The sequence below is a fragment of the Myripristis murdjan genome, chromosome 18 (assembly GCF_902150065.1).
Source record: "Myripristis murdjan chromosome 18, fMyrMur1.1, whole genome shotgun sequence".
NCBI lineage: Eukaryota > Metazoa > Chordata > Actinopteri > Holocentriformes > Holocentridae > Myripristis > Myripristis murdjan.
Genome location: NC_043997.1, coordinates 7,786,315 through 7,814,100, shown reverse-complemented (window position 1 = coordinate 7,814,100; position 27,786 = coordinate 7,786,315). Strand labels below are relative to the sequence as shown.

The 27,786-nt window shown below is 41.6% G+C and overlaps 1 protein-coding gene across 2 annotated transcripts; it reads right to left on the bottom strand.

Moving 5' to 3' along the window:
- gc2 (guanylyl cyclase 2) lies at positions 1-27,786 on the bottom strand. 2 transcript variants are annotated; one of them, XM_030075543.1, is made up of 25 exons: positions 27,503-27,785; positions 25,113-25,715; positions 23,717-23,845; positions 23,444-23,623; positions 22,518-22,635; positions 21,230-21,531; positions 20,426-20,557; positions 19,435-19,538; positions 18,309-18,427; positions 17,762-17,846; positions 16,657-16,753; positions 16,132-16,257; positions 14,614-14,694; positions 14,313-14,489; positions 13,096-13,252; positions 12,826-12,975; positions 12,240-12,388; positions 11,447-11,610; positions 10,042-10,234; positions 9,046-9,220; positions 8,324-8,422; positions 7,639-7,733; positions 7,421-7,506; positions 6,113-6,228; positions 4,304-4,418 (listed from the first exon to the last, which is right to left on the bottom strand). In XM_030075543.1, the coding sequence occupies exons 2-24, from the start codon at positions 25,641-25,643 to the stop codon at positions 6,114-6,116; spliced, it is 3,564 nt and encodes a 1,187-aa protein (XP_029931403.1). In that variant the 5' UTR covers positions 25,644-25,715; positions 27,503-27,785; the 3' UTR covers positions 4,304-4,418; position 6,113. The 2 variants fall into 2 exon arrangements, with proteins under 2 accessions (XP_029931402.1, XP_029931403.1); XM_030075542.1 differs by lacking the exon at positions 6,113-6,228 and having other exon boundaries at positions 1-4,418; positions 27,503-27,786.

Here is a 27,786-nt window from a genome sequence, read left to right as displayed (position 1 = left end):
TCACATTCAAGCACCCAAAACTTTATTGCAAGGACTCTGCCAGGCATGTTTGGTAACAAAAAATAAAAAATAAAAAGTTGACTCTATTATGCTGCTGATAGCAAAATCCTACAATAGATTCTGAATTAATTATTATACTTTGATCATTTGCACCTACACTCTACAAAACAAAAATGAGCAGTTTGTTAACTCTGGAGTTAAAGTAACTCTTGCAATTAAAGATACAGAGATAAATAAAAAGTAATACATCCATGCATTCATACAAACATATTTAAGTGAAACATCTGCATGAAAAACTTGAAATATAGAAGATGAAAGACATTGGAGGGAAAATGAATGCAGATCTGATGGATGCAGCTGAAACAAAAACACCGAAAGCGGCCCTCTCATGGGAATAATCCTGTTCAATACATTCTTTTCTGCTTGTTAATTGTTTGGATTATTTTTAGCTTTCATTAATCCAAGGTTTGCTGAGAGACGCCAAGTATTGCCTTGGTCAAAGGACATTTTCACGGTAGATGAGGGAAAGTTTGGGAACCCAGCTGGGACTTACACCTGGAGTACCTACGGTTTAATTTTAGTTTACCGCAGGAAAATGTCACTGTAAAACTCTTTAAAATAGTTAAAACAGCCTTTATACGACTTGAAATCCCAGCTATAATGGAGTGATCTAAAACGGCAACAGGTAAAATGTCGCTGCCAGGCCATCAGAATAAAAAAAGCAACGGTTTCTTTCTAGATTTGCCATTTTTCCTTAACATTTAACAGCAATAAAACAAGAAATCTGTGGTGGTCGAGGCAGAGGCTGACAGTCACCTGAATGCCGGCATTTTACATTTCTGAAAACCAACAAATACACTGAAATGTCAACGTTTCTGAACCAAAAATACATTTTATATGAACATGTACACTTACAGCCAATGTGGTGGGACCTGCATCAACGCCACGTGACGGTTAATGTTCACGCATCCCCAGCCAGCGTTAGCTCATTAGCTACTTTAGCCACTTTCCTTTCCTTTGTTTTCTTCGTTAGCCAGCAAAACTACCTGGTTAAGGGTCGGAAAGGGTCATGGTTAAGAGGGCGCTTATCGGTTAACATCACAAAACATGAGCTAACGTTCGCTGATATTAGTTAGCAAATGTTGCACAGAACATCCTAATGATTCACCTTAAGGTAAATACTTGCAAGTGCTTGTTATTAAACTTCATAAATACCCCGGTTACTTAAGGGATATACTTCAATAAAACTGCACAAACCCATATGAGAGAGTGTGTTATTGCTGGTTACCATAGCAACCATGGATCGCTCCATCAACAGGAGAACGGTGTTCAAATAGTCAATAGTTAGGTTTAGCTACCTAAATAGCAAACGTCAGCTTCCGTTTCCCAACCTTAAACATGCCCTTTTCCTAACCTTAACCATGTAGTTTCGGTGGCTCGGTTATGTGTTGTGATTTTAGAAACGTCCGAGCCGTAGAGACAGTGTTTAAAGGAAAACAATTTGTCGCTCTTCATTGTCTTTGCATTGTGTGCAGGTGCCTCCTTGGCTTCCTGCCGTCGTCACATTAAAAGTACAGGTCAGTTTGAGGTTATATCTGTACACGTTTGGTCGGCATTACCAGTGAAAAACGAGCTTCACACAATACAAAGTCAATGGATCAACTTTTTACCCTCCCAGTTTGCACAGTTTTCTCAGTATTATCTGTATTATGCATTCAGTCTCGTTGTACGGCCATGTACACCCACCTCTGTATCTAAGCAACAGGTTCACACCTGTTCCCTTGGGGCTGCTGAAAGGCATTCTGGGAAATGTAGGAAATCACAAACTGAATTCGAAGTGGTTGAGGGCCTTTGGGGGAAAGTAAATTGAATACTTGAACATATAAGGATGCTCTGAACATTAGAGGCTGATATTTATCAGTGTGCGAGGCCTGTTGTCTGTCTGTCGCCAAAAACGAAGCTCAGAAAACAAAAAAACAGCCTGACACTTGTAAACATCACACAGACATGCTGACAGAGCAGCAGACACGCAGCGAGATTCCTCAAAACTGAAAATAAACCTGCTGACGACACGATGCGTCAGCACAGGGTGAGGAGGAGAAGGAAACGATGTGAGCTGCTGATGAAGACAAATAGATTTTTTTTTTTTTAGGGTGGCAAGTTGGGCGAGAAGGAAATTGACAAGAAACTGAAAGGCTGTTGGTTAAGTTATCGGCGCAAGCTTCTGAATGGGAGATTTTTCTTTTCCTTCTCATCTTCTCGCCTCTCTTACGTTCTCTCTCCGTCCCTAACCGTCTCGTCTCTCGCTCCGTCAGAGGAGGAGGATGTGGTAATATGGAAAAGAGCGAGGGAGGAGAAATGAAACAGAGAGATTAGCTGTGCTTCTCTGCTGCTGACAGGCCGTTCCTCTGGATCCCCGCTTTGCTGACGCACCGATTCCCAGCATCTATACATAGCACTGCATGGGACTTCATCTCATCAACTCAAGCCGTTAATACACACACTCTCACACACACACATGCTTGGTGGCAGCCGCTAATCTGAACTAACACTTTCACTAGCCCCTGCCCTCCACCTGTTAACTTTCCTCAGTACGGATCGCAGAGAGGTTCATAAACACCCCGAACATTACGACCACCTGCTGTTTCTGTGACCTGCTCTGATCCGGTCAATCCAGGTGAAAGCTGTCGTTACCGACTTCAGCCATGATGAGATTTTTTTTTTAACCTGTTTAACACATCGTTTTCAAAATCAAGACTTGTACAAGCTTGAAAAACAAAATATCAGCTGTCCGAATGTACGACGACATCCCAAATAAGGCTGTTTTTCTCAGCTGCCGTCGTCTTTTCCAGAGGGAGCAAAGCGCTGCCAAGAGATTTTTTTGGGCTGATATAAAAAAGGCTGGTTACATAGTTGACACGTTGTAAACCAGAATAGTTCTGGTTCTATATCTAATCGTCTTGTTGTGTTTGGTCGACTGATAAAAAAAGCAACTGAGGTCACAGCTGTTTTTCGGAAAAGTTGAACTTGTTTCAACAGAAAACAGCCATTTGACACCAATTAACAGCCAACGCCCCATAAGAGTCCACGTTAAAAAAAGATGGTGGCAACTGAGAAAAACCTATCTGACCCTCTTTTTTTGAGCTAGTGGATTAACATGGATGTGGCAATAAAACCCTCAACTCAAGGAAAAGGAAAATAATGAAACCGAAACTTTGACCAAAGCAAATGAAGGCATAGTGTTTTGCTCTGTGGAAGCTGTTTTTTTCATATCCTAACAGAAAAAAATGGCTTCTTCGTCATTAATGAGCCCTGATATCTCCAACTGCACTGACTGTGTGCAAACAGACCTTGAATTTGGAATATGAGGGGCAACCAAGACCGAGAATACAAGCTTTAAATCGCCAGAATTATCCTTTAAATCAACGACAATCGATGCTCCCATGTCTGTTGCCATGCACAGACATCTTTACTTTAATCTGATCTTTGTATGAAAATTCCACTTCTACCTCCACAGGGAGGTCAAAGGTCAGAGGTGAGCCACAGAGCAGAAGCCCAGGACCTGGTCGGGATTTGGTGTCTTGCTAAAGGACACTTCAGCAGGGCGGATGCTTGAAAAATGGGGGGCTTGGACCCCGGTCGTACGTGCTGTATCTTACTTTTGCTTGTAGTCTCCATGGTTTAAAAGTAAGAATCCCAGAAGTCCCAGGGCCTGCTTCCTTCAGTGTGCGATTACACCTCCTGTTCACGTCCAAGAGACAAACCCAGGGACTTTTAAAATCCGCCAGTCACTTGTTCTTGTTCTTGTAATACATGACCTTTCATTTCCCAAAGGTCTCAGCATGTGGAGATTGTCGTTTTGATCCGTATTTACCTCCATCATTGTCTGGTCATGCTTCTTGCGCACGTCCACTGCATTTTTTTGCATACAATCCAGAGGAAAGTTCAAGACTCTGGTCATTGCATTGGCATTCATTCAATCACTTTCCAATAGGGTTCAAAAGTCACATTCTGCTGCGATGTGACAGATCAACGGTGGAGCATTTCCCTCCAAATGTCTCCATTCAGTACACAAGGAAGCCTGGACTGCTAGTGAGAATCTTCAAAACCTTATCCAAATCCATGTCCAACCAAAGGTGCCTGGCTTTTAAACCAGATAATCACCGCTCAACGTTTCACAGTGTGAACACGCCCAAGCAGAGATCAAATCCAGGCAAACGCTTCCCGATGGAGAGGGTTCATAGGTCACACTTAGTCCTACGATGTGACCGGTCAGTCAGTGGTGTAACAACGTGCCACCGCCATCATCGGCTGTGTTGAGCTGAGCCATGACACGGATGTGCGAGATCTTCTTCACCGTCTTGTGAAAGAGATGCTTTACTTCCTTCGAATCCCCCACGATGCTCGGCCTAGCAGGGCTGGAGGGGGCAGAGGAGGAGAAAGAAGGGGGTAAAGAAAGAGCGAGGAGGAGAAAGAGTCGGAAAAGGTAGGAGAGAGGGAGAGAAATTTAATGCAACATGGGAAAACAGCTCCTCTAAATGGACATCTATGTAGAACAAAGTCAGCACTTACAACAAGAATCAGAGCAACTGAACACCAATAAAAACAATGAAATCGAAAAGCTACACCAGCAACAAAGTCTGGGATCTCAAAAAGAGAAAGACAGCAACAGTGTTTCCCCCATGACTGTTAAGTAGTATTGGGTCACAAAATAGTGCCAGAAAATATAGAGAAAATCGGGTATTAAAAGCATTCTTTAAGCTAATTTTGATTAATTTAGCCAAGTATTGGGCTGTTATTTGGAATCAGTATTTTAGTTAACATTAAATTCTCCAATAAGCGCAGTTTTAGGATGATTCTACTATTATGGTCTGCAGTCATACAGCCAAAAATAGGACCACAAGAAAGATGGACATCTAAATCAAGATTACCCTAAACATTGCTGCTATGGTAACAACAGGGAAAACACTGGACAACCGCCTGGATACACACCTATGGAAGCTATGGTAACAACATGCTAATAGTCAGCATCATATATAGATCTGGTGGAATGGCAGCAAGTTAGCTGCCAGTCAGAAATAGCACCCTGTGTAACAAGATACAAAGGTGAAGTAAGGTCTGGTTACAAAACACAACACATTAAAAACTTATTGTGGCGCTGAAAACATGATATTCTGCTCACCTCAGTTGACCACTGATTAATTTAGTACTTAGGTCGAATGTGTTGCTATCATCACCTACGTTCAGGACTTCCCTCCTCTTTATTAGAGCATCTGGAACATCTGAAGAAGATGTTCTGGATCTATTTTTTTTTTTCAAGAGTACACAATGTGTTTTTAACAGAGTGTTGCACTTGTTTTTCCCTAAAGCTACAGATTTAAGATAGCACCTCTGCTCCTGTAGTCTGAGGCTCCTAAGCCAGTGCTATTTCACACTTCTCAATTCAGCTCAAGTCAGTGTGCACATCGCTGCTATTGGATGAAAAGCTCATTTTGATGTAAATGTCAGGTTTTGCCACACTGCCACACTGACACTGTACTTGAGGAAGAAACCAAATCCCTACCAGCTCCAGAGGTGCTGCTCTGTAGCTGACCTCTGACCTCCTGAGGAGGACAGAGGTCAACAGGGAACTTCCTTACAGGAAACAAAATATTGAGTTTCAAGGTTTTCAAGCGACAGCAGCGAAATGGTTAGCAGTTGAGACATTTTATTCAAAGCTTGTAAAGTAGAAGAACTGAGTTTTGTCAGTGCCCTCTCCCCTGGAACAAAAAAATAAAAGGTTTTATTTCAGAATGAATTAGTGAAAAAATCGGACTCCCACATCTCCAGCCTGAACTACCACAAGATTTTGGTAATCCATTTACATTTGCTTGCATTTGAACGAGAGCCTTTCAAAACCACGAAGACATCTGTACTTCCCTAAAGCTAATAACAAAATAGGACAAATGGTGAATTTGAGTTGACTTTGAGATGCAAGTAAATGCAAATGAATTACAGCAACATTCTGAAATCGTTCAGGCTGCTAGTTCCCTGAGCTAAGTTTGCCAAAGGACGAGGTACGCTGCCAACCAACCAAGTAATGTTATACATTTTTCATAATGCATAACATTACCTCAGTTTTTCTTCTTTGCAAGTTGCTGCTGCTGCTGTTGTTCCTGTAGTTGTTTCTCGGCTTTCCGTTTCTTGTACTGGGTTATCTCGGCCATCTGCAGCCCATGGGCCATTTGCCTGTTGAGATGAAGCAAACAGGATGAAAACAACAGATACACACCGGAGTCCTGCCAGGGCTCAGGAACTTGGTCCTGAAAGGGTCAGATTAGTGGATATATGGTTAAAGAGCAGAGTGTAGTATGAGGAGATGTTCTTCTTTCCCTCAGCAATCACCACTAATGTGCCCATGAACCAGGCATGTATAAATTACAAATCACATTGGCATGTAGAAGTTAAATCCTAGTTCTGTTGGATCTTACAGCTGCAACCACAAAATCCAGCTGGACCGACTGGAAAACAGGACTGGACTTTCTTACACTGTGCTGAGTTGGTTCTGGTCTTATTTACAAGACAGGGAATACTTTTTATCATTTGGACATTATCAATCCAAACAATTTAAGTTACTTTACTTTAACTTTATATGCTCCCATTAGGCCACCTAATAAAAAAAAAAAAAAAGAAAAAAGAAAAAAAAAAGAATGAAATCACTTTTGCAGATGACACCAAAATCTATTTAGCTCTTTCCCCAACTGATTAGGGTCCAATATATTCACTATAATACATTCAGCTCTGGGTTTTACATGTAGGAGGAGAGAGTGAAGAGCAAGACAGCAGGTTTTTCAAGTTATGAAGAAGAAACAAGAATTGCTCAAACAACAGCATTGTGGCTGCACTGCTTTCTATTTGTCTATACTGAGGCTACTGTTGGTGGAGAAATTGGTCTCTCTACCTCTTGCTGATTGATTGTTGAATGTTGCTGCCAAAAGGCAAGTCTAGAAAGTTCAAGTTCAACAAGAAGACTATAAAGAACCTCTTTTTCATAGATTTCTGACGACAAAAACCTAACATTTGCCAATGATATTGATATTGCTTCCACAATGGCTCTATGTTAAGACACTTGTTTTGGTCTGCAGAGCTGAATAAGCCAGTGTCAAGTCCAGATTATTATAATGACTCACCCAACTAAGATCTAATTGGTAAGTGATCAGTGGGAATTTTTTTTTTTTTTTAATTAGGTACAAAAGACTTCAGTGTTGAAGTAGAAATGCCATGTAAGAAATGTGGAAGAAGAAGAAATGGACCAAGGCTGGACACAGAAATCAGACAGTGCAGGGGGCAGAATTTCATGGCAAGGAGGAAACAGATGGAAAGAAGGGGTAGAAGAAGAGGAGGAGGAATGAGGCAGAGGAGAAATAGCAGTGTGTCTTACCCCGACTTGATTTCAGGAGGTACAGGCAGCGGTTTGGTAAAGCCCTCTTTTCCTACAAGCCAGTAGGTCTCCTCTACTCCTTTACCCTGAAGAAAGAGAATAGAAGGAAAAATGCCACAAAGAGAGAGAGGCGGAGGCACAGAGAGACAGAATTACTTGTTGCCTACTCTTTGATGCACATCATGTTGTAGAAAACCTGTCCTGACAGAGAGCCATACCTTGAGCTCTGTCCTGCTTCTTAACTCAACCTTGTATCCCTGTTTCAGCTCCAGTAGGATCTTCACTGTGCTCTCATGGACGTGGATCCTGTAGGCTGCAATAATAATAATAATAAAAAAAATGCCATTCAGTTCATCACACAACTTTTGGTGTGTCCAGAACTCTGCTGGATGTTTACTGGAGTCAAAAAGGATAGTAACCTTGTTGATTTTTGAAAGAGAGAACAGACAGCCCACTCTTCAAAGTATTTATTTATTTTATTATTATTATTATTATTTTTTGTATTTTTTTTTTAAATTATTTTTATTGAGACAAAACAGGACAAGAGGACAGGACAAAAACTAGCACAGTGCTCCTGGATGTTTGGAATAAACAGAAGAAGAAGAACTGGGTGGTCGGCATGAGCAGCGATAGCCACACGACTGAACAGACAAAGAAAAGAGAAACTCAACCTCTTATCAACAGAAAGTCCAAATCCTGCCCCCTCTGCCCATGAGCAAGTCAATAAGTAAGACAACACAAAGGGTCTTGTGGATTATAAATTTTATCGGTGCCTTTATAAGATAGCCTCATAATTCAATCTGAGGAATAGGGACACATGCTGACTTGCTCTGTCTGCTGTTTCGATGTGTTTTTGCAGTGTGTGTGTGTGTGTGTGTGTGTGTGTGGTGTTGTGTGACTTACGCAACCCGGAGGACTCCATACGAGAAGCTGTCGTCACTGTGTCTCCAAACAAACAGTAGCGGGGCATGGTGAGGCCCACTACTCCTGCTACACATGGACCTGCAACACACACACACACACACACACACACACACAGAGAAAGATGGCATGTTCAGATCACACGTTCCACATAACACATCATACAATAGTGTGTTGTTGTGCATGTGTACTTGTAGTTGTTGCCATTTGTGTGTATAATGTGATGTAGCATAACAGAATAGAGCGGAATAGAATAGAATAGAACAGTCATTGAAAGTGTCCACCCATAGGAGTAACATATCAATAGAGCACAATGGCAAAACCTTGCAGTCTAATGTGATTTCATGAATGTAATGTAATAGAACAGAGTAAAAAAAAAGAATAGAATAAAATAGAGCACTGAAAGTCTCCACTGAACATAGCTCAGAGAACAGGATACAATGGAAAAAACCTGGTGGTCTGATGTGATTTAATGAGATTTATTGTGATATACAGAACTCTACTGTAATATTATGTAATGTAATGTATTGTAATGGAATATAACTGAATTCCTATGTTCTAGTATTTCCGTAATTATGAGGTCCAAATGTTCTCAAAAGGATGGAAATATAATTAATATCTTCTTCCACACTTTCTGTTAGCGGCTGCTTTAGAGATCAGGTGCACTACACTGTGTAACAACACGCTCGTGTGTGTTCCCTCACCTGTGTGCAGTCCTATTCGGATCCTGACAGGAACGTCTGGCATGTGCCTCATTTTGAAGGTTCCCACCGCGCTCAGGATGTCCAGGGCCATGTTGGCGATTTCTGCAGCGTGACGGTTTTCGTTGAGGACGGGGACGCCCGACGCCACCATGTAGGCGTCGCCGATGGTCTCCACCTGCAGCCGAGCACAGAGGAGGAGGATAAACAGGCAAATACGAGCATAGTATACAGTAGGCCTATTGTAATCAGTTATTACAGTTTTCTATTTTTCATTCATTTTTATGTTGATTTCATTTTTAATTTTGGTTTTCAGTTCAGTTTAGTTTCCAGAGTGGGTTTGCTTGTTTCATTTTTTTTTTTATTATTATTGTTTAAAAATGTTTAGTTTTTGTCTAGTTTTTATTAGTTTCAACCTTAGTTCTATTTTATTTTTTTTATTCTAATATTCCCCATATTAGAATAAAAAATGTTTGTCAGAAAAGAAAAGGTGAGCACATTTGTCCAAACTGATGACTAAAAATATTTTCTGTTTGTATTTTTTTATTTTAGTTGGTTTTGTAGTTTTGTAAGTACCCAATATTGTTTCAGTTAATTGTCATTTTTTTTTCTAAATTTTAGTTTTTATTTTTATTTCAGTCAACTAAAAAGTTTTTTTCACACCTATTTTTTTTTTTTTTTAGTTGCCTGTAATAACTTTGACTGTAATGAAATGGTAAGTAATGTAAGTAATGCAATGTAATTTAACATACAGCTTGAAACAGAGGAGGACACAATGGCAAAGGCTGGCAGTTTAATGTAATTGAATGTGATCTACTGTACTCTAATGCAATGTAACAGAATGGAATGCAATAGAATAGAAGAGAATAGAATGGAATAGAACAGGCGTGTCTAATGCCACTGTGTCAGCATCCCCAGTGACCTCCAGTTAAAACACAGAGAGTAGAATGTAACACACACACACACACACACACACACACACACACAGAGATGCAGCACCTTGTAGACGTCGTGGTTTCCTATGATGGCGTCGAAGATCGTGTAGAGATCGTTGAGCAGGTCGACCACCTCGATGGGCTCGCTGTTGGCGGAGATGGTGGTGAAGCCGACGATGTCGCTGAAGTAGAGCGACACGCTGTCGAAGTGCTCCGGCTCCACCGTGCAGCCCTTCTTCAGCGCCTCCGCCACCGAGCTGCAGGCAATTTGGACAGGAAGATTAATGAGACGGTTTTGGGGCGGCTGTGTGGCTTAACAGAGAGGCAATTTCATCCCTTCTGGTAAAAAAAAAAAACATACTTGTAAAACTGTAATGTAAAGACAAAAGACATACAAAAAGAATACAGTGTTATAAAAAACAGATAAAAAGGCTAAAATATGGAAGTGCATACAAAGTTTCATAAAATTCAGCCAATAGAAAATGCAGAAGAAGGGAGTTTATTCAATAAGTTTGATGAGTTTGATTCTGTAAGCAAACACTGACCAAAGAAAACTCAGATGAAGATTTTCATTTGTCTTTTGAGCCACACATGCAAATATTATTCATACTTTTAAGTGGCTTTAACTTTTAACTTATTAAGGTGGAGGGACACCTGGTTAAATGTATCACTAATGAGTGGAAGTTTGTCTCTATGCATGTGTTTTTGTCAGGATTTATTATTGTGCGGGTTTGCATTGTATTAAAAAAAAGAGATAAAGAAAGAAAGAGAAACAAAAAAAAGGAGCAGGTGAGGAGGAGATGAAAATACAGTGAAAATGAAAGATGAAAACACAATAAAATGGCTGCATCTGTGTCAGTTTAAACAATCATTTGGTCTTAAATTTGCCTTTAACTTCAGTGTGAAACTGATTATGTCCAACTCAATTACTTATAATCGATTGAAATGATTTTTTTTTTTAGCCTGTCTTTTTTCTTAGTTGTACTGTGCTGTTGTAGATTGTTCTGTTTGTGTCTCGTTTGCTTGAAAACCAAATGATTCATTCTCAAGGGGTTATCCTGATTTAGCAATAAACCTGATAAGTTTAAATTTCTTATCTGTCTTAAAGGATCAACGAGTATCGTTTTTACTGCGATAATAAACTAAATTGCCTGAGACTTGGGAGGTGAAAAGTTGTATCAGTGTTCATGCAATTCCTCCTGGTTTCCAGTTGAGGTCATGAAAGGTCATGGATGACTTAATGCCCCTTTAAAATATTTACATTTTCCTTGAATAAAAAAATACTCCCTTGATAGACAAACATGCCTTATTTGAAGATACTGTCTTGTGAAAGAGTTAATTTGAATGTATGTGCACATTCCAGTGTGTGTGCAAATACAGTGTATCTTCGCATTTTGCTGTCATTTTGAGTGAGTGAAACAAGACGAGTGTGTTTATGTGTGCATGAGTGTGTTCGTCTGTGAACGCACGGCGGCAGCATCTGTGTCAGCAGCTTCTCCGTCTTCTGCTTCTCGATCTCCAGCTCCTCCGTCCTCTCCCTGATCAGCTCCTCCAGGTTGGAGGAGTACTGCTCCAGCATCCTCAGCATGGAGTCGATGATGTTGGTCTTCCTGCCCTTGTTGATGTTCTTAAACTGAGACGAGACGAGAGGAGAAGAGACACCAGCAGCTATGAGTAGATTGAAGAAGTGAAATCAAACTCCTCATCATGACCTTTTCAAGGAATACTTCACCCATAATGCACAAGTTTTGTATCAAGCACTCGCCGTTAGCTGCCACTACCCTCCAAAGAAAAGAGCTTTACTTGCAAGCCTTCACTGTAAATTCATATTTTAGGCATTTCTGATTAAACTGAAAAACTGTGCATGTGTTTGACTGGATGAGCGGCTTGGACGGGAGGCGCTTCGTGACCATGTGTGAGAGGATTCTGCAGAAGTTTCACTCAAATCTTTTGCTGCAAGATTTGAGTGAGAATACTTATGTTTGGGCCGTGTGTGCTGACAAATGGGAACTTTTTGAATAGACCTTTTGATAGTGTTTTTGCTGTTGGAAAATTATAAAATTATGACCCCATTTTTTTTTTCCATTGGCTTTTTGGAATAGGAGTTTACCCTGAAGGCTTGCGAGTAAAACTTTCTTCGTTTGAGACTGAAGGCGCCACATGTGTGGAGTAATCCTTTAAGCGCCATCGGATCATTACTGCGGATCAAATCAGCGACTCCTTGGCCTCTGCAGCCGACCAGCCGATCTGCGCGTTGGTTACCTGGTCAAAGATCTCCTCAAACGGCGGCCTCTTTTCTGGCTGCTCGTTCCAGCACTGCTTCATCAGCTGGATGCACTCCATGGGGGCGTAGTCTGGACTGACCACCGGACGGCACAGCGGAGGGGGCTTACGGATCTTCTCAATTATCTCTGGAATAATTAACGGAAACGATAGCAAGGACGAAGGAATTTAAGACATACACAGAAAATGTTAAAGGACCATACCACTGATTTTGAATGTTTAATGTTCAATGTTTTTGTAATCACTTCGCAAAACATTTAATGTTCCAGTAATTCCAGTAATCGCCTTATTTCCCCATGTTTTTGAAAGAAATCAAGTGAATTTGCTCAGGTTTAACACTGTATGCAAAATGTCTTTTTACATAATAGCACATAATAACTTAAAATGTGCGTCCATGGCTAAATGAAAGTCAATTTGCGAGTCCATAACATGAAATATTAAGAAAACCCTTGACTGTCTCTCCATTTAAAGAGACAAGGCCTCGGACTTGTTCAGGGCGTCCGAGGGCCCCGTCTCCTCCTAAATGAGCGTGCGGTTTGTTAGGAGCTCGGCCGGTCGGTCTTGCCTGCAGCGGGGAGGTCCAGCATGCAGAAGGGAGGCGCTCGCACCACCACCTCCTGCATGATGATGGCGAAGCTGTACACGTCGCCAGTGAAGCTCCCGTGGAGACCAGGGAACCCGTTCCTCAGGATCTCTGGAGCCGTCCACAGCAACTCTGAAATCCACACATCCACACACACAGTTCAATCCCGTGCACACACACAACGATGCATACACTCAAGCTCGCCAACATGACTCTAATTCTGTTCTGTCCTGTTCTGTTGTGTCCTCTCACCTTCGGGTGTCGGTTCCACGTAGGGGAACCTCTGCGCCTCCAGAACTTCGTTGTAACCGAAGTCGGTGACCTTCAGGACGAATCGCCCGTCCACCACACAGTTACGGGACTTCAGCCGACTGTGACTCACGCCGCGGAGGTGGAGGTACTTCATGCCCTGCGGTGGGAAATAAAAACACAAATAAATATAAATATATATGTACATGCTCTATATTACGACAGTGTACCGGGGTCACTATAGGGAAAAAAATTACGGAGCCGAGGGAAGGAAGGTAATATTCCAAGAAAAAAATCTAAAATTAAAGTGAATTTACAAGAAAAAACTCATCTATGCTCTGACATTAAAGTAGTAAATTTACGAGAAAAATCTCATAAATTTGTGAGAAAAAAAAATCCAAAGTTCTGAGATCATAAAGGCACAAATTTTTGAGATTTTTTTTTCTTGGAATATTACCAGAGGATGAAGGGGAGACAATATGCTGAGTGGTGAATGCTGAGTACAAGGTGTAACCAGAGTATGTACATATTTGTTTGCTGTAAACCTGTGGGCCTGTAAAGCCCTTTGAGTGATTTTGGTGTGACAGTGTGACATGACATCACAGAAACATTCAGTGACGATGGGATTGGAAAAACATGAACTTAACAAGAACATTTAAAAGCCGAGCACCAATTAAACATATAGCTCTCCCTCACATTCACGATGCCTGACTTTTGAATGTAATGCACGACACTGTTTCTATTGTGGCGCATATTTCAGCACCACGGACAGAGAACAGAGGTCTGATTATCATTAGTCGTTTGTTTAAACCACGGAAAACAAAGAAATGCACTAATGCACACGCTAATTTCTGTTAGGTAACCAAAGGCTGTTCAAAACACAGCGAAAAAGGCTAATTTGGCTCAAAAACAGGCAAATTTATTGTTGTGTTGCAGCACTAAGACCCGACCACGCAGGCAGAGTTCAGTCTTCAGTAACATGTTTGAACTAGGACATCATTTGTACAGGCTGCTGGCCTCTTATCTAAACCAGCTGAGAACTTTTTCGTAACTCACCATTGAAAATCAAGGAGGAACGAACGAGTTCAGTCACTGACACTGATATTCACTGACAAGCAAATTATGGACCAATCAGAGGTCACGTTTGTACTCAATGCCTTGCTCAAGGGGCATGTCAGCAGTGTGTTTTGGGGGAAGCTGAGCTCTCTCTCCAGTTTCACCTTAATGAGATCCAGCAGCAGCGAGGACTTGAACATCCAGTCCAGCTTGACGTCCTCGTTGAACAGCAGGTCCTCCAGGCTGCCTCGGGAGCAGAACTCCGTCACGATGGCAAACACCCCGCAGTCGTGGAAGAAGCCCAGGAAGGGGTTAACGTTCTCGTGGCGCATGTCCTTCATCTGCACGCAGGAAAAAAACACGACTCGACTCACTGGATGAATCAAAGAGTTTGCCTATTTTTTTTTATTTGTTTTTATGATATTGATTGTCTTGTTTCTGTCTTTCTCATGAACCTGAACTCACCATCTCAAACACGGTGGTGGTTTTCGGGTAGATGGTCCTGAACGTCCCGTCAGGAAGTCTCTTGAGCCACGCCCAGTCGCCCTGCAACCAAACAACCCCAAGAGTCAAAACACAACTGGACTGATGCGTTCATGATCAGTGGTGGACAGTGACAAAGTACATCAGTACATTTTGGGCGTATCTGTGCTTTACTTAAGTAAGTTTTTTTTTTTTTTTGGAATCTTATGACTTTTACTCCACTAAGTTTCAACGACAAATATTGAACTTTTGACTCTTTTCTTTTCTTTAACAATAACCGCTCCCAACTGGGTTTAATGTAAAAGTAGAATTACGTCATCCAGCTCTATGAAACAAGGAAGAGTAGGACATCCGCTTTCAAAATAAAATGTTCCATTTTGTTGGCAAAGTGCGAACGACTAACCCGGCGGTGGTCGGTACATTTGAGTAACAAAGTGGTTCTACAAGCAAGTCAGAGAATTCCCAGGTTCCGTAAATGCATCATGAAAACAATATAGCAAAGTGCTGATATATATGTATAAAAAATGTACTTCTGAACACTTCAGTATTTTTAAAAGCAAGTACTTTAACTCAACTTCCACTTGTAGTGCAGTAATAATTGACCAGGAGGATCTACACTTTGACTCAAGTAATGGTTTTGTGCACTTTGTCCACCACTGTTTATGATGCAACAGCTACTTCTGTCATGTGAAAACCTTCGAAATCAGTGGATTACATATTGTAAAATGCTGTGATGATATCTGCTGCTACTGCACGGACTCTGATGTGACAGCAAAAGTTAAAAACCTTTATTTAACATATGATATTAAAAGTTAATTTGTGTTTTACTGCTCAGACACTGTTTGATTTGACTTTTCATACTGCCACAGTAAAACAGAACAGCTTGGACCCTCAGGTGTCGGTGGGCATTTCGAGTCTTTGAGGAACCAGTTCATTTTGGCTGCATTCACTAAAAATAACCATTCATTTACAACATGGAAAATTATTTTACTAAAGTATATAGTTATTCAGACAGTACTCATGATATGTAGCATGATAATGTATTCATTTGATTAAAAATACATTATTATTTTTTAGTAAGGGTTGCAAATCCTAGACAGCATACCGTAAGTCAAATGTTTTATGTGGGTCAAATGTTGTGATTAAGAAGTTTTATTGGTGTAAAAGATTCATATTGACTGCAAAAATAAAATCAGAGGAATCGGAGAATAAATATGAGGAGTTAAGGAAAAGTATAAAGGCAGGTGAGATACAGATTTTGATTTATTGTGCTCTGACTGAGGTGATATAATAAACCACGTCGCTGCAGCACTTCATCAGCTGATTGCTCCTGTCTGTTTCCACCAAGTAGCACTTCCGAAATGTTTGTTCTTTGAAGATCAGAAATCTATTCAGTCTCTGTTTTTGTGCTCGATGCCAAAGGAGAAGACGCTGTGGCTTCTGCAACTGTGTTTGTTCATTTTCCTGCTCACCATCTCAGCACCAGATCGGCCGCCTCACCTCGTAAATAACCACGTTGGAGTTCTCGTAGGTGGCCGGGGACTGGGTGGAGACCGGGGACGCGAGGCTGCGCTCAGAGGCGCTCCTCTTCATCTCGCTGGTCCTGCTGTCGTCCATACTCATCTTCTGCAGGGAAGAGAACGACAACTTGTGAGTCTACCATGTGCAACAGTGATATCACGTGTCTTTGAACCTTTTGAGGCTCTAAATTAACCAAAAATCTCCTTGCTGATGGGTGAAAGCCTTGTTTTTATCTTCTAATTGGCTTCGTAGGGGTTTCATGAACACAAGAGTTGAAGAAATGTTAACTTTAACATAACAACAGACCAATAATAAACTCAATATCATTTCTAAAACGACTGTGAGGAGTGCGAGCCCTCTCCCTCTGCAACTTAGTGGCAGATCGATCACCAAAATGATCGATTGTCTCGGTACTGATCAGCTTATTCCAGTCCAGCTCCACATCAGGAGCCACAGCCGGAGTGAACCCTTCAAACGCATCACAGTCACCGGCCACAGGCTGACCTTGTTGCTAAGCGACGGGTTGATGAATGTGACGTCGTCCAGAGTCAGCAGGATCTTGTTGGGACCCTTGACCATTCGGATCTGTTGGATGCGTCGCCTGGGCAACAAGAGACAAGGGGACAACCACAGGAGTGAATGATGGATGTGGACAAACCGTCCCACAATGCAACTGGAACTAATTAACAAAAGCTTAAAAGGTGAAAAAAAAAACAAGGCAACACTGAATAAAAAACATCATTAATAAATGGTAAATTGATAGTTGATAGTTAAACTTTCTTACTCTTTAATAATGTTTAATCAATTTAATCTACTGCACTACATTAGTCTGATGATAAAATAATACAAATTATCATTTCATTGTCCGTTAACAGTAAAATAACTATCCACGATTTATTAATGATGGTTATTGTGTTACAGTGTTACCAAAAATGGTAAATCACTAATGATCCACGAGTAATAACTAAGTTATTGATTATCTCTTAACACTTTGTGCACTTTTTTGTTTTCTCAAAAAATGCTGTACTACTTGTCACATTCCACTCTTTGCAGTGCACAGAGGAGAGCAGCTGGGTTATATTATACCCTGACGATATTCTGACTTAGTCACCGTCAACTTTTACTTTTGTTTTTTTTAACAGTTACTTTGCTTTAATGCTTTTTTAAAAATACCATTTGCAAAAATAGCAAATGATATTTTTGCTTTTAAATGAAAATTAAAGACATTTTGATTATCCTCAGACCCCGGGTGCTAGAAGACCTGTATGTCTTATTTTTATTTCTAGTTGGTATCCGCTACAAAGACTTTGATATTTGCATTAGATAGCTGTTTTCAGTTTGTCTGTGTACACTGTATCGGTCCCTATCAAATTAAACCATAAATAAATAAATAAATAAAAAAAATAAAACGCTGTCATAGAGAAATATGAAATGGTGGTTTTATCACTTCTCTCCAAGACTCAGTTCTGCAGTTCCTAAACTTCAAAGTTATGTTTCATATTTTTAGAGACTTTCCAGGCCTGTGTGAGATCGCCATCATTTGGAAATCATCATCATCATCATCATCATCATCATCATCATCATCATCATCATCATCAACATGATTTACCTGATGCAGTAAATCAGCACCAAAGCAAAGAGAGAGAGGAGAATCACACCGACCAACGCGCTGAGGGCCACCCACACTTCCACACCTGGAGCAGAAGAAAACACATTTAAAGGTTTTTGGTTGGCTGAAATAATAATAACAACACATAATGACTTTAGTGACTCTGCTGTGGGAGAGGAACTGTCACCACTTCTAAAATGTCCCACTTTGGAACGGAAATTTCCAAATGCTAAGGTTAACACAGCTGCCACGTGGAAGGACATCCCAGTTTGTGATTTGGTGGAAATATTTGGACAAAATGCATCAGTCAGCTGTGTGTGTGTGTGTGTGTGTGTGTGTGTGTGTGTGTGCACTGAAATAAACACTCCTGTCCAAACAGTTTTTATGAGTGTGTGTGTAGGAGCGCTGAGTCAAGCCGAGTCGAGTTTATTTGTATAAACAACGCCCACGATAAACCATGACAAAGACACCACAGAGCGTGCATCTGTGTGTGTGTGTGTGTGTGTGTGTGTGTGTGTGTGCGTGTGTGCGTGTGTGTGATTCTCACCACCGGAGCAGATGGTTCCTCTTTTAAACCAGCAGGGCGAGTCCTTCCTGGGTCCGGAGCCGCGAGGGTAGTGGATTTCTCGACCGAGGAACCGAATCATGTTGGCCTCCATTTCAATGCTGTCATCAACCAATGCAATCAATATCAGTTATAGTGTAAGTTATTGATCCGCCAATAAGACCCAACATGGTGTCATTCTCTTTGTGGGGACATGCGATACAGCTGAACATTGACAATCGATTCTGGACTCAAGAACTTCTTTCTGAAGTCTTGGACTCGTCTTGCTTCCATCCACTGCGAGACGTTGACTCGCCTTTCTAAAAATATAAATTTGGGTACTTTTTATTGATGTTTGGCTCATTTTCTCGTCAGCATAGACACTGGTGGTTTTACATTTTGGATGTGTTGCTGCTTGTTTTGGTCTTACTGTGGTCTTGATTCGCTCTACTCTCAACTTTGACTCTCTCGCTCAACTTTGGACCAGAAACTGGTCTGAAACTGGTCTTTGAATTCAGAGTCAGTTAAGGCTGCCTACCGCTCTGCCCTGCCTGTGCCGTTGTTTCCCAATGGAGAGAGCTGTGTCTTCCAGTCCTGTGGCAGCACTACCTCCAGTGACCCTAACCCTAACCCTAACCCTAACCCTAACTCAAAGTTAAAAATATTTCAACTCTGACCCCGTTTGCTGGCGCGTCCAATCAGATCTAAGATATCAACAGCTAAAACTGAATGTCTGGTGTTATCTGCCGTTAATTTAAAAAATATCATGATCACGGACACAAAATGACCACTTTTTTACATCTAATACTGAACTGAATTTTACTGAGCGTGCTTCTATACTTTCACTGTAGGAATATTTTGAATGCAGGACTTTTATTTTCAAGTACTTTTTCATTATGGTGTTGATATTTTTAGCTAAGTAAAGTAAAGGGTTTCCACCGCTGTTCCTTTCACTACAGCCGACTGTGTTTCAGTTTGATAATACTCCAGTGTAAATAAATTTGGTTTGAGGTCTCTTGCAGAACTTCATCTGCACTTTATCGGGTATTTTACCATCCATCATGAATCTACGTGTCTCTGATTACTCCAGTTGTGCAAAACAGAAACCTCTAAATGTCTCTGCTCTGACCTGTAAGTTGGCTTCAGCTCCCAGTATAATCCATCTGTGTCCAGGATGAGATAATCCAGCAGAGGAGCTCCAGAGCTGTTGGTCCTGACCGGGTGGCTGAAGCCCTGCAGCACAGATAATTCACCACTCCAGTTATGACTGGAAGTTGCAGAGTGATTTTATGGTTAAATAACATAAAGACAGATGAACTGATGAGTCTGGATCCTCGGAAATTACCCTACAATCTGGCACTAAAACATCAGTATTACAAAGGAACATAATGTAAACTTAAAGATGTATGTGGGCCATTTTGAGTTTCCATTTTTATATCACCTTTGTGTCCATTTGTAGATGCATAGCCAAGTGATGATAAAATTTCAAAAACAGCATTGAAATTATAGAGATTCAATGCATTTTTTTTACACATATACATTCACATGTTACGCATTCATATTCTTGCATCCCTCTCATTTGTTATAGCCAATCATATAAACATTATATTGATTAGGGATGGGCATGATACTATTCAATATTAAAAAGGAATTATTCAACCATTCTTCAAAGAACACATGACAGCCGCATAAACTATTTGATTTTTTTCATAATTTAATCACTACTCAAAAATTCAAAAATCATGACTGATCCCTAATATTGATATCTGTTTAAGAGTTTTCACTTCCATCTTATTCCATCATATTTTTGGTATGCATATTCTGCATTCCAAATGGAGTCTGTTACTGTCTGTTAACCCATCCTCACACTTCTTAAAATCTTCTCGAGCTCAAACTGTCGGCTGCAGCCTTGATTTTTAACCAGATTTCTTGAAACTAAAAGCTTGGAATCCAAACTGTCTGCATTTAGTGAAGAGAAATACATTTTCCACTGTACAGGCCTTATCCGCTGAAGACAAATCAATTTATTCTCAAATTCTACCAAGAATGTTTCCAGTTTTTTCTAATACTTTTAACACCGAGTGTAATTTTTTCATCAGTCCCCTGTAAAGTGTCAGTACCTGGAAGTCCAGGTTGCGGGGGTGTCGTGCCAAGTTTCCCCCTGACATCCACTCCCCCGACTCCTTGACGCTCCGCACGGCGTGGGCCATGAACAAAACCGAGCTGTAGATGGTGCCGAAGAGAGGAGAGACCTGCACACACACACACACACACACATAAGAAAAAAAGAGGGTGAGAAAAAACCTTTACATACTTAAAGCTACATTAGCTGTTCTAAACACTCAGTGTCAGGTAGCTCTTTCCTGGAAAAATTAGTTTCCTCTAATAAAAAAGAAAAAGAAAAAAGTGTTTCCTCTGGCACCTTAATTTCACACCAAGGAACAAAATCACTACAATTTTTGCAGACTGTTGTCATAGTTTCCTGATTTTTCAGATGATAAATTGTTTCTGCCTTTTTTAAGCAAATTAGAAATTAGAGACCTACCTAACAGCTACCTGTATAAACAGACTTTGCTTTTTTGTGGCTGTTTGTGAACTTAATATTGGGTGGTTGACTCACAACAATTTATTTCAGGGATACAAATTTCGGCACAATACGAAACAAAGAAGTGTTGCACTTTTTATTTCCAGCATCGGTTTGTTTGGAATAGGCAGAAGACTAAAAATGAAAACACCACCTGGAGAAATTCAAACTCCACCAACAGAAAGGATGGAGATCAAGGAGAGGAGAGGGATGTCACTGTCCCGCCCACAGTTTGACTGACAGGTGATCTCTGGGACATACACCACAGACTTTTAATAATCTGTAATAGCCACCCAGTTGAGCTCTACTCCATCCAGGGTGAGAAGCTCCTTCAGTTTACCTGCTGTGGCATCAGGGTCCTCGCCACCTCGCCCCTCTCCATGGCTTCCTCGTAGGCCTCGTAGAAGGACGTCTCGGGCGAGTTGATGGTGATGGTCAGCACGGCGTCATAGGCCCGCAGCAGCTTGCTGTTGCTCCTCAGGGCGGGGTAGCTCACGTTGCGGTAGGGCAGGCTGTACAGCAGCGCGTCGTAGGGCACAAACACCAGGGAGCCGTCGATCAGCTGCATGTCGTACGCCGTCTCCAGCAGCAACTTCTGGAGTCTGCCGCCGATCAGCACCGAGTGCATGCAGAGGATCACCACTAGGGGGCAGGAGGGGGGCACAGAGAGACGAAGACAGAGGTTTAGGATGCATTTTTGTGGCATGGTCCTCAAGGACTGATCTCCATGTCTGATTGTTAAAGTTCCTATGAAATTTCAACCAATAATACATCACCAGTTTTGCAACAATCCCACCCCTCTATCCGTCCATCCAATAAAACCACTCTTCCCTCCTTGGCAGTCATCCCATTGCTTTACAATTTGAAATCATCCCCATTCAACAGGTAATATGTCACATCAAAGAAGTATAACGCCATTCTTTGAAGGTGCACTAGACTCAAGTGACAGAAAATGTGGAATAAGCTCATAACTGATCACCGGGTCATACCAATGTGGACCATGTGGACTCATCCGTAAAATTCCCTGCTCAATCCGCATTTTTTCATCCAGTTGAGTCTGAATTCAAAATTTATGTTTACTCCCCAATGATTGTCAGCTGAATCCAAAGGGCCCTCACTTCAATGCAGTTTTGCATTGTGTACATTTGAGGTTCAGTCATGTCAGTTCTTGAATAAGCATGGTTTTATTTGTACTAGTAACGGCAGTAGCAGGATTAGTTGTAGCAGTAGTAGTGGTTGTACAGTGCATGGTCATATTTTTATCGAAAGGCGTTCATGTTGTGTACATTTGGTCGCTGATGTGCATCGCCCTCAACACGATTGGCTCAGTGTTAATACAGAAAACTCAAGTAAACCATTAATACCCACAGGCGAGCTAATAGCCTTCCAAGTAAATAATTAGCAGCGATGAATAGCCTAGAACAAAACACAACAGCTCTAACAGAACAGAATGCATCATTAACCCTTTGATGCATAAATTATGAAAGCGAGCATTCTAACAGCTGATATGCAATACCACCATAGAAACCATTGCATTTAGGAGAAAATGACTTTAAACAGCTGTCGACTGTAGTGACCGCTATGCGCCAAAGGGTTAACATACGGCAATATGAACACTTGCTGCTCACTTCTTATGTGTTTCATCTTGCGGATCTTGGCCAGCGTTCCTCTGACGCCATCCGGGGTGTTCTCCGTAATAGCGACCAGTTTCACCGGCATACCGTCGTTCCTCAGGGAGTTAGCCACCTGGACAGGAAAGACACAGCACAACCTCTGAAAACATGCTGAGTTGACATGTTGATTCCAGGTCAGAGATGAAAGTAAAGGGGAATGAACAGCTCCAACAGTGTCACATTGACCCAGATTGAATACAGTTAAACTACACAAAGCTAATTCTGTAAAGACTGCAGGAACTGTATGCAAGTACATCCAAAATTCATAAAAAAAACCCTCATTCTTATTCCACTCATGGTTGTTTGGTCCTGTAAAAAGTTGTATAAGTTTTATACGGAGTGTCAAAATGCTAAAACAACAGAGGAAACCACACACTGATTTGCTCCATCATGAAAAGCCTCCATAAGGAAATCAGACATCAAGTCCCCCAACCCATACGACCACATGGATCATATGTTCCTGTCCTCTGATACGACCCAAAGAAGCGTCTCCTAAATTAGCACCCCAACCGGCATCAAGGGATGTGCCACAAGCCGTGATGCACGTTTGTCAAAACAGCTGCAGTTTGGTTACGTTTAGGCACCAAAAATACTTGGTTAAATTAGGGTAAGGTTGAGGTTAGGGTTTGAGGACCTTCGTCATCATGATGACAATAATAAACAGACAGAAATGAACAAAACAAAACATTCAGAAATACACTTGATTCCTATTTACACAACGGGTAGAAGCCACTTAACTTCATAACGTAACTATACGTCATAATCAGCTGCTTGTACAAATGACCTATGGGATTTTTTGGTGGAGGACAGAAGAAACCAATCGCTGCTTTAGCAAGTCAGGTGACCATGAACCATTTTGATTTAGCAGTCAAAACACCAACCTTGTTGGCGGTCTCGAGCCAGATGTCGTCCGAAGAGCTGATGATGGCGACGTGGGCCCACCTGAAGTGGCGCATAACTTTGAGCAGCACCGAGGTCGGCTTGGGCATGGAGCGGGCGAAGGTCGGGTGGCTCCGAATGTCGTCCAGCTCATAGTCAACGCAGCCCCAAGGGAAGACCGCCTGAAGGAGCAGGAGGATGACGAGGACAGTGATGAAGGTAAGACAAGATGAGATGGAGGACTGTTATCCCGGGTGCACCAGGATGACACCTACTTTGTTCCAGCCTTTGCTCAGCATGGAGGCGGCCTCACAGTATCCGGGGTTGGCAGGTCCGACGTAGCCTGAAGCCTTGGTGTAGAAACCCAGGAAGGTGTCCAGGGCCTTCGATGTCTGACATGGCTCCTGGAGAGGAAGAGCAATACCAATACATTAGGCAATTAACCCACTGATTGATAAACCAACCAACTGATCGATCAACCAACCAGCCTTACAAGACTGCTGACCTCGAGCAGCCCAGTTGCCAGGAAAGATGGTGGTATTTTATATTTCTGCAAACCAAGGATACATTGAAATGTCACGTTTTCAAGTTCTGTGACATCGCATAAAGTGAGCAAGATGGACTGGGCGATGGGTGGTGGATGAATTTTGCTTCTGCACACCAGGGTTTGAGTCCCATGTCGAGCTAGAACCATGTTCAATTTTAGCCAATGTTCCCTATCAAATCTTAACAAAATGTTAGCTAAGGTTTCATAGCATTAACCATTACCTTTTCCTAACTTTAACCAAGTCGTTTGGGTGGCTAACAAAGATAACAAAGCAAATAAAAGTGGCTTAAGTGGCTAACAAGCTAGTGTTAGCTAGCAGTCATGTGATGTTGATGCAGACTCCACCAGATTAAGTCTAAATGATGATATACAATGTATTCTTATCAAGATATTTGTTCATTGTAGGACAAAAAAAATGGCAATACTTTAGTGATTAGGTTGTCTTGAAAGTCATGGTCATGAATGAGTGAAAAAATAGGTTCTTGACATTTATATTTGTATAAAACCTCCTGGTCAAGTTTAGGAGGTTAGAGATGGTTAAGGTTAAGCAAAGTGTGGTTGAGGTTATGATAAGGACCTGAGAATATGGGTGGGAAAAAATACTGCACAGGGTTAGGGTTTAGCTCGACCAGTGATATTATTTCTGCCACCAGAGCAGCGGTGCTTAAGAGAAATATTTCTCTACATAAAATTCAAATCTGCACCAATTAATAAACCAAGTAATAGAAAAGATCAGCAAACACTCCATCAAGCTGGGCTGAGGTCAAAATATCACTCTGATTCATGGGTGTCTTTTTGCTGTTCCACCGTCCAACCTTTTTCTGTCAAGTCCCTGATCTGCTCCGGACATGAATGGTCTTTTCTTTGATTAGTTTTGATTTCATTTGGATTAACAAGATTTTATCTAAGCTAATAATGTGCACCTGTTGTACCCATTTCCGTCTCTTCAAAGATTTTTTCTTCTTTTGGCATTTGTTTTTTTTCTTGCCCACAATGAGGATTTAGGGTAGGGGACATCAGCATGGTTTTCTGTGAACTGTGGGCCTGTAAAGTCCTTTGAGACTGTAAACTGTAAAGGCTTAAATTTGAAATCAAACTTGAACTTTGAACGTCAGCACACGTACCTGCAGCACAACGTAGTCAAAAGTGGTGGAGTAGGAAAGCGAGGGGTCCTTGCTGATGCGGTTGACGGCCAACTGCGCCGCCACACTGGGAAGGGCCTTGGCGAAGAGAGGGTCGCACCCCCAGGGGCCCACCACGCCAACCCGGAACCAGCCTGCCTGCACTGGGCAGGGCAGGAAGCAGAGGGAGGCGAGGAGGACCAGGAGGACCCGCAGGAGACCGTGGAGGGACGGACGGAAGGAGGGAAAGAGATGGAGAAGTGAAGGAGGAGGAGGGGAGAAACAGGTTGGGCGTGAGGATGCGGAAGGAGAAAGTTGAGGAGGAAGGAAATGGTTCACAGGACAGGAGGACAGACATGCGCAAGGTAACGGGGAGGACGGGAGAAGAGGATGAGGGAGGTGGAGATGGGGAGGAAGAGGAGACGAAGAGGAAGAGCAGGAGATGGGGGATTCTGGGTAGGCATCAGGAGTTTTGTGCGGTCTCTGCTTCCATGTTTGAGGTGAGGCGAGGAAGGCACGGCGCTGTCGTCGCATCTCCAAGCTCAAGGCCTCCAGCGCTCACAAGAGCCGAGACGAGGATGGCCTGACGGCGAAGGTCCCGCTTCCCTACAACCAGAGGAGAAGGTTTTCTGTTTAAAGGGGCAGTACATCTGATTTTTGCCTTGACCACAGCACAGGGGTTAGATAAGCTTGTTCAGTGTCAGTGACAGCCTGTACTTCATTTTCCCAACCACTGGAATTTCAAACAGCTCCTCCCCATGTCACATCTCACCTTTGTTTGTTTGTTTCTTTCATTTTTCTTTTTTTTTTTGCCATCTTTTATCTTTTCTTGTGTGACAAGGGTGTTGCCAAGAAGCTTTTTTAGAATAGTGTTTTTTTTTTTTTTTTCTAAAACAAAATTCATTCCAAAATGAGGTATCATTTTACAAATATTACTTTTGGCTACCAGGGTCCTTTTTGAAGGATGGACGATAACTCCAGCCCTTGTTTAACCACAGCAAACCTCTATAGTTTCAGAGATACTGAGTGATCCATTTTCCAAAATGGATAATAATAATAATAATGATCTTTACATAATCTAATTTACTTTTAAAAACAGCTGGTAGGGACAAAAGAAGAGGGCAAATCGATAAAACAAAAGGATCGGTGAATTAAAAATGGTGAAGAGAATAAAACAACTGATTAAAGGACAAGACGTGGCAACAATGATGAAAAACTGAAAAAAGGTCAAAGTTTAAAAGAGGTAAAAGTGATAAAAGTAAGTTGAAGAGATCTAAAGGAAGAAATTTGAAAGATGCTACTGTTGGCCTGATGTGTTACATAATATACAGCATTACTGAAGATTATTCTGCCACACCAAAATTTTTGCAGTGAATCTTCTAGGATTCAATAAAGGAAACTTCAGCTTCAATGAAACTTAATTGAACCTGGCAAATTATCAAAAAGCATTGCCCTACCAGCTGACTCTGCATACAGAGTCATGAGTTACTTTCTCTGAAAACAGGCAGAAATTTGGCAAAATAAAAGCCTAAAACACAACTGTATTGCAGCTGATTTAGCTACTATAGTATTTCCAGCTTTTTTTCCCTTTTTTTTTTTTTTTAATGGAAATCGATGTCGTGCGAGCTGGAGTTTAGTCACTCCAGACTTAGAGCTTGTACCTGGCTCAGTCAGCTGCATCAGGATTATCTGGTGTGACCCCATACCTGTAATGTATCATAATCCTCATGCCACCGGTGCTCTGGGCTGCTGGCTTACATGGAAAAAAATAAATAAAGACAAAACCAAATTGCCGAAAAATGCCTGATATGACCTGGGATTAAGGAGAAAACCCCCTGACCTCTTCATTTTTGTGACTTTTGAGGAAATAAATGGTCATCTATGGTGTGAGAAAAACATAGCTTGGCCCTGTATGCACCATTTCTAAACTTAGTGTGTAATTTCAGCAACAGGTTTTTTCAGTTTATGCAACTTTAATGCATCAAACTGGTCTAAATGTGCATGTTGTACGTTTTACTAGCAGGAAGACAAACTGGCTTGTTAAATCATAATCATTCATTAATTTTTCACCTCACCTCACCTCTCTCAATTTCCTCTCATCACCTCTTTCTACTGTCTTTACAGACATTTTTTTATTGTTCATCCTTCCCATTTTTACCCTGGGGCTTGTTCAGTTGTGTTTTAGCATTTTTCCATTATTTATTCTTCATTTGATATATCATCTCTTGCTTGTGCTTCTTATTTTTTCCTCCCCTGTATAGGCCTAATTCACTTTGCTTGTCTTTATATCTATCTAAAACACTCCATACACTTTGCTCTTACACTAATGCTTGATGATAGTAGCAGTAGTAGATGTAGTGATGATAATAATAATGATGAGAGAGTTTTCCTACCATGCATGGATGAGATGGCCACGTTTTGCTTCTCTCAAAGGCGAATCTCCTGCACCACAGCGCCGCAGCCACGGAGACCTTCATCCTCCTCCTCCTCCTGCCTGCATCCAGAGAGTGAAGAAACTGACCGCGAACCGACGAAAAAAGCCCCGTTTACTCTGCACGACAAGGGGGCGCAGAGGCTTCACATCATTATGAATAACCTGCACATTGAAGGCGCACAGGTGAGCAGCCCGTGCGCGCGCCGGAGGTTTCCCTCAGCGCGCCTGCGTTGACGCGCGTGC

Coding starts and splice junctions, on each gene's coding strand:
- gc2 (XM_030075542.1), bottom strand. CDS start 25,643: ATGCGACGACAGCGCCGTGCCTTCCTCGCCTCACCTCAAACATGGAAG. Junction 20,558..21,229: donor GGACCCTGATGCCACAGCAG/GTAAACTGAAGG, acceptor GTGTGTGTGCAG/GTCTCTCCTCTCTTCGGCAC. Junction 8,423..9,045: donor CCGAATAGGACTGCACACAG/GTGAGGGAACAC, acceptor TGTGTGTTGCAG/GTCCATGTGTAGCAGGAGTA.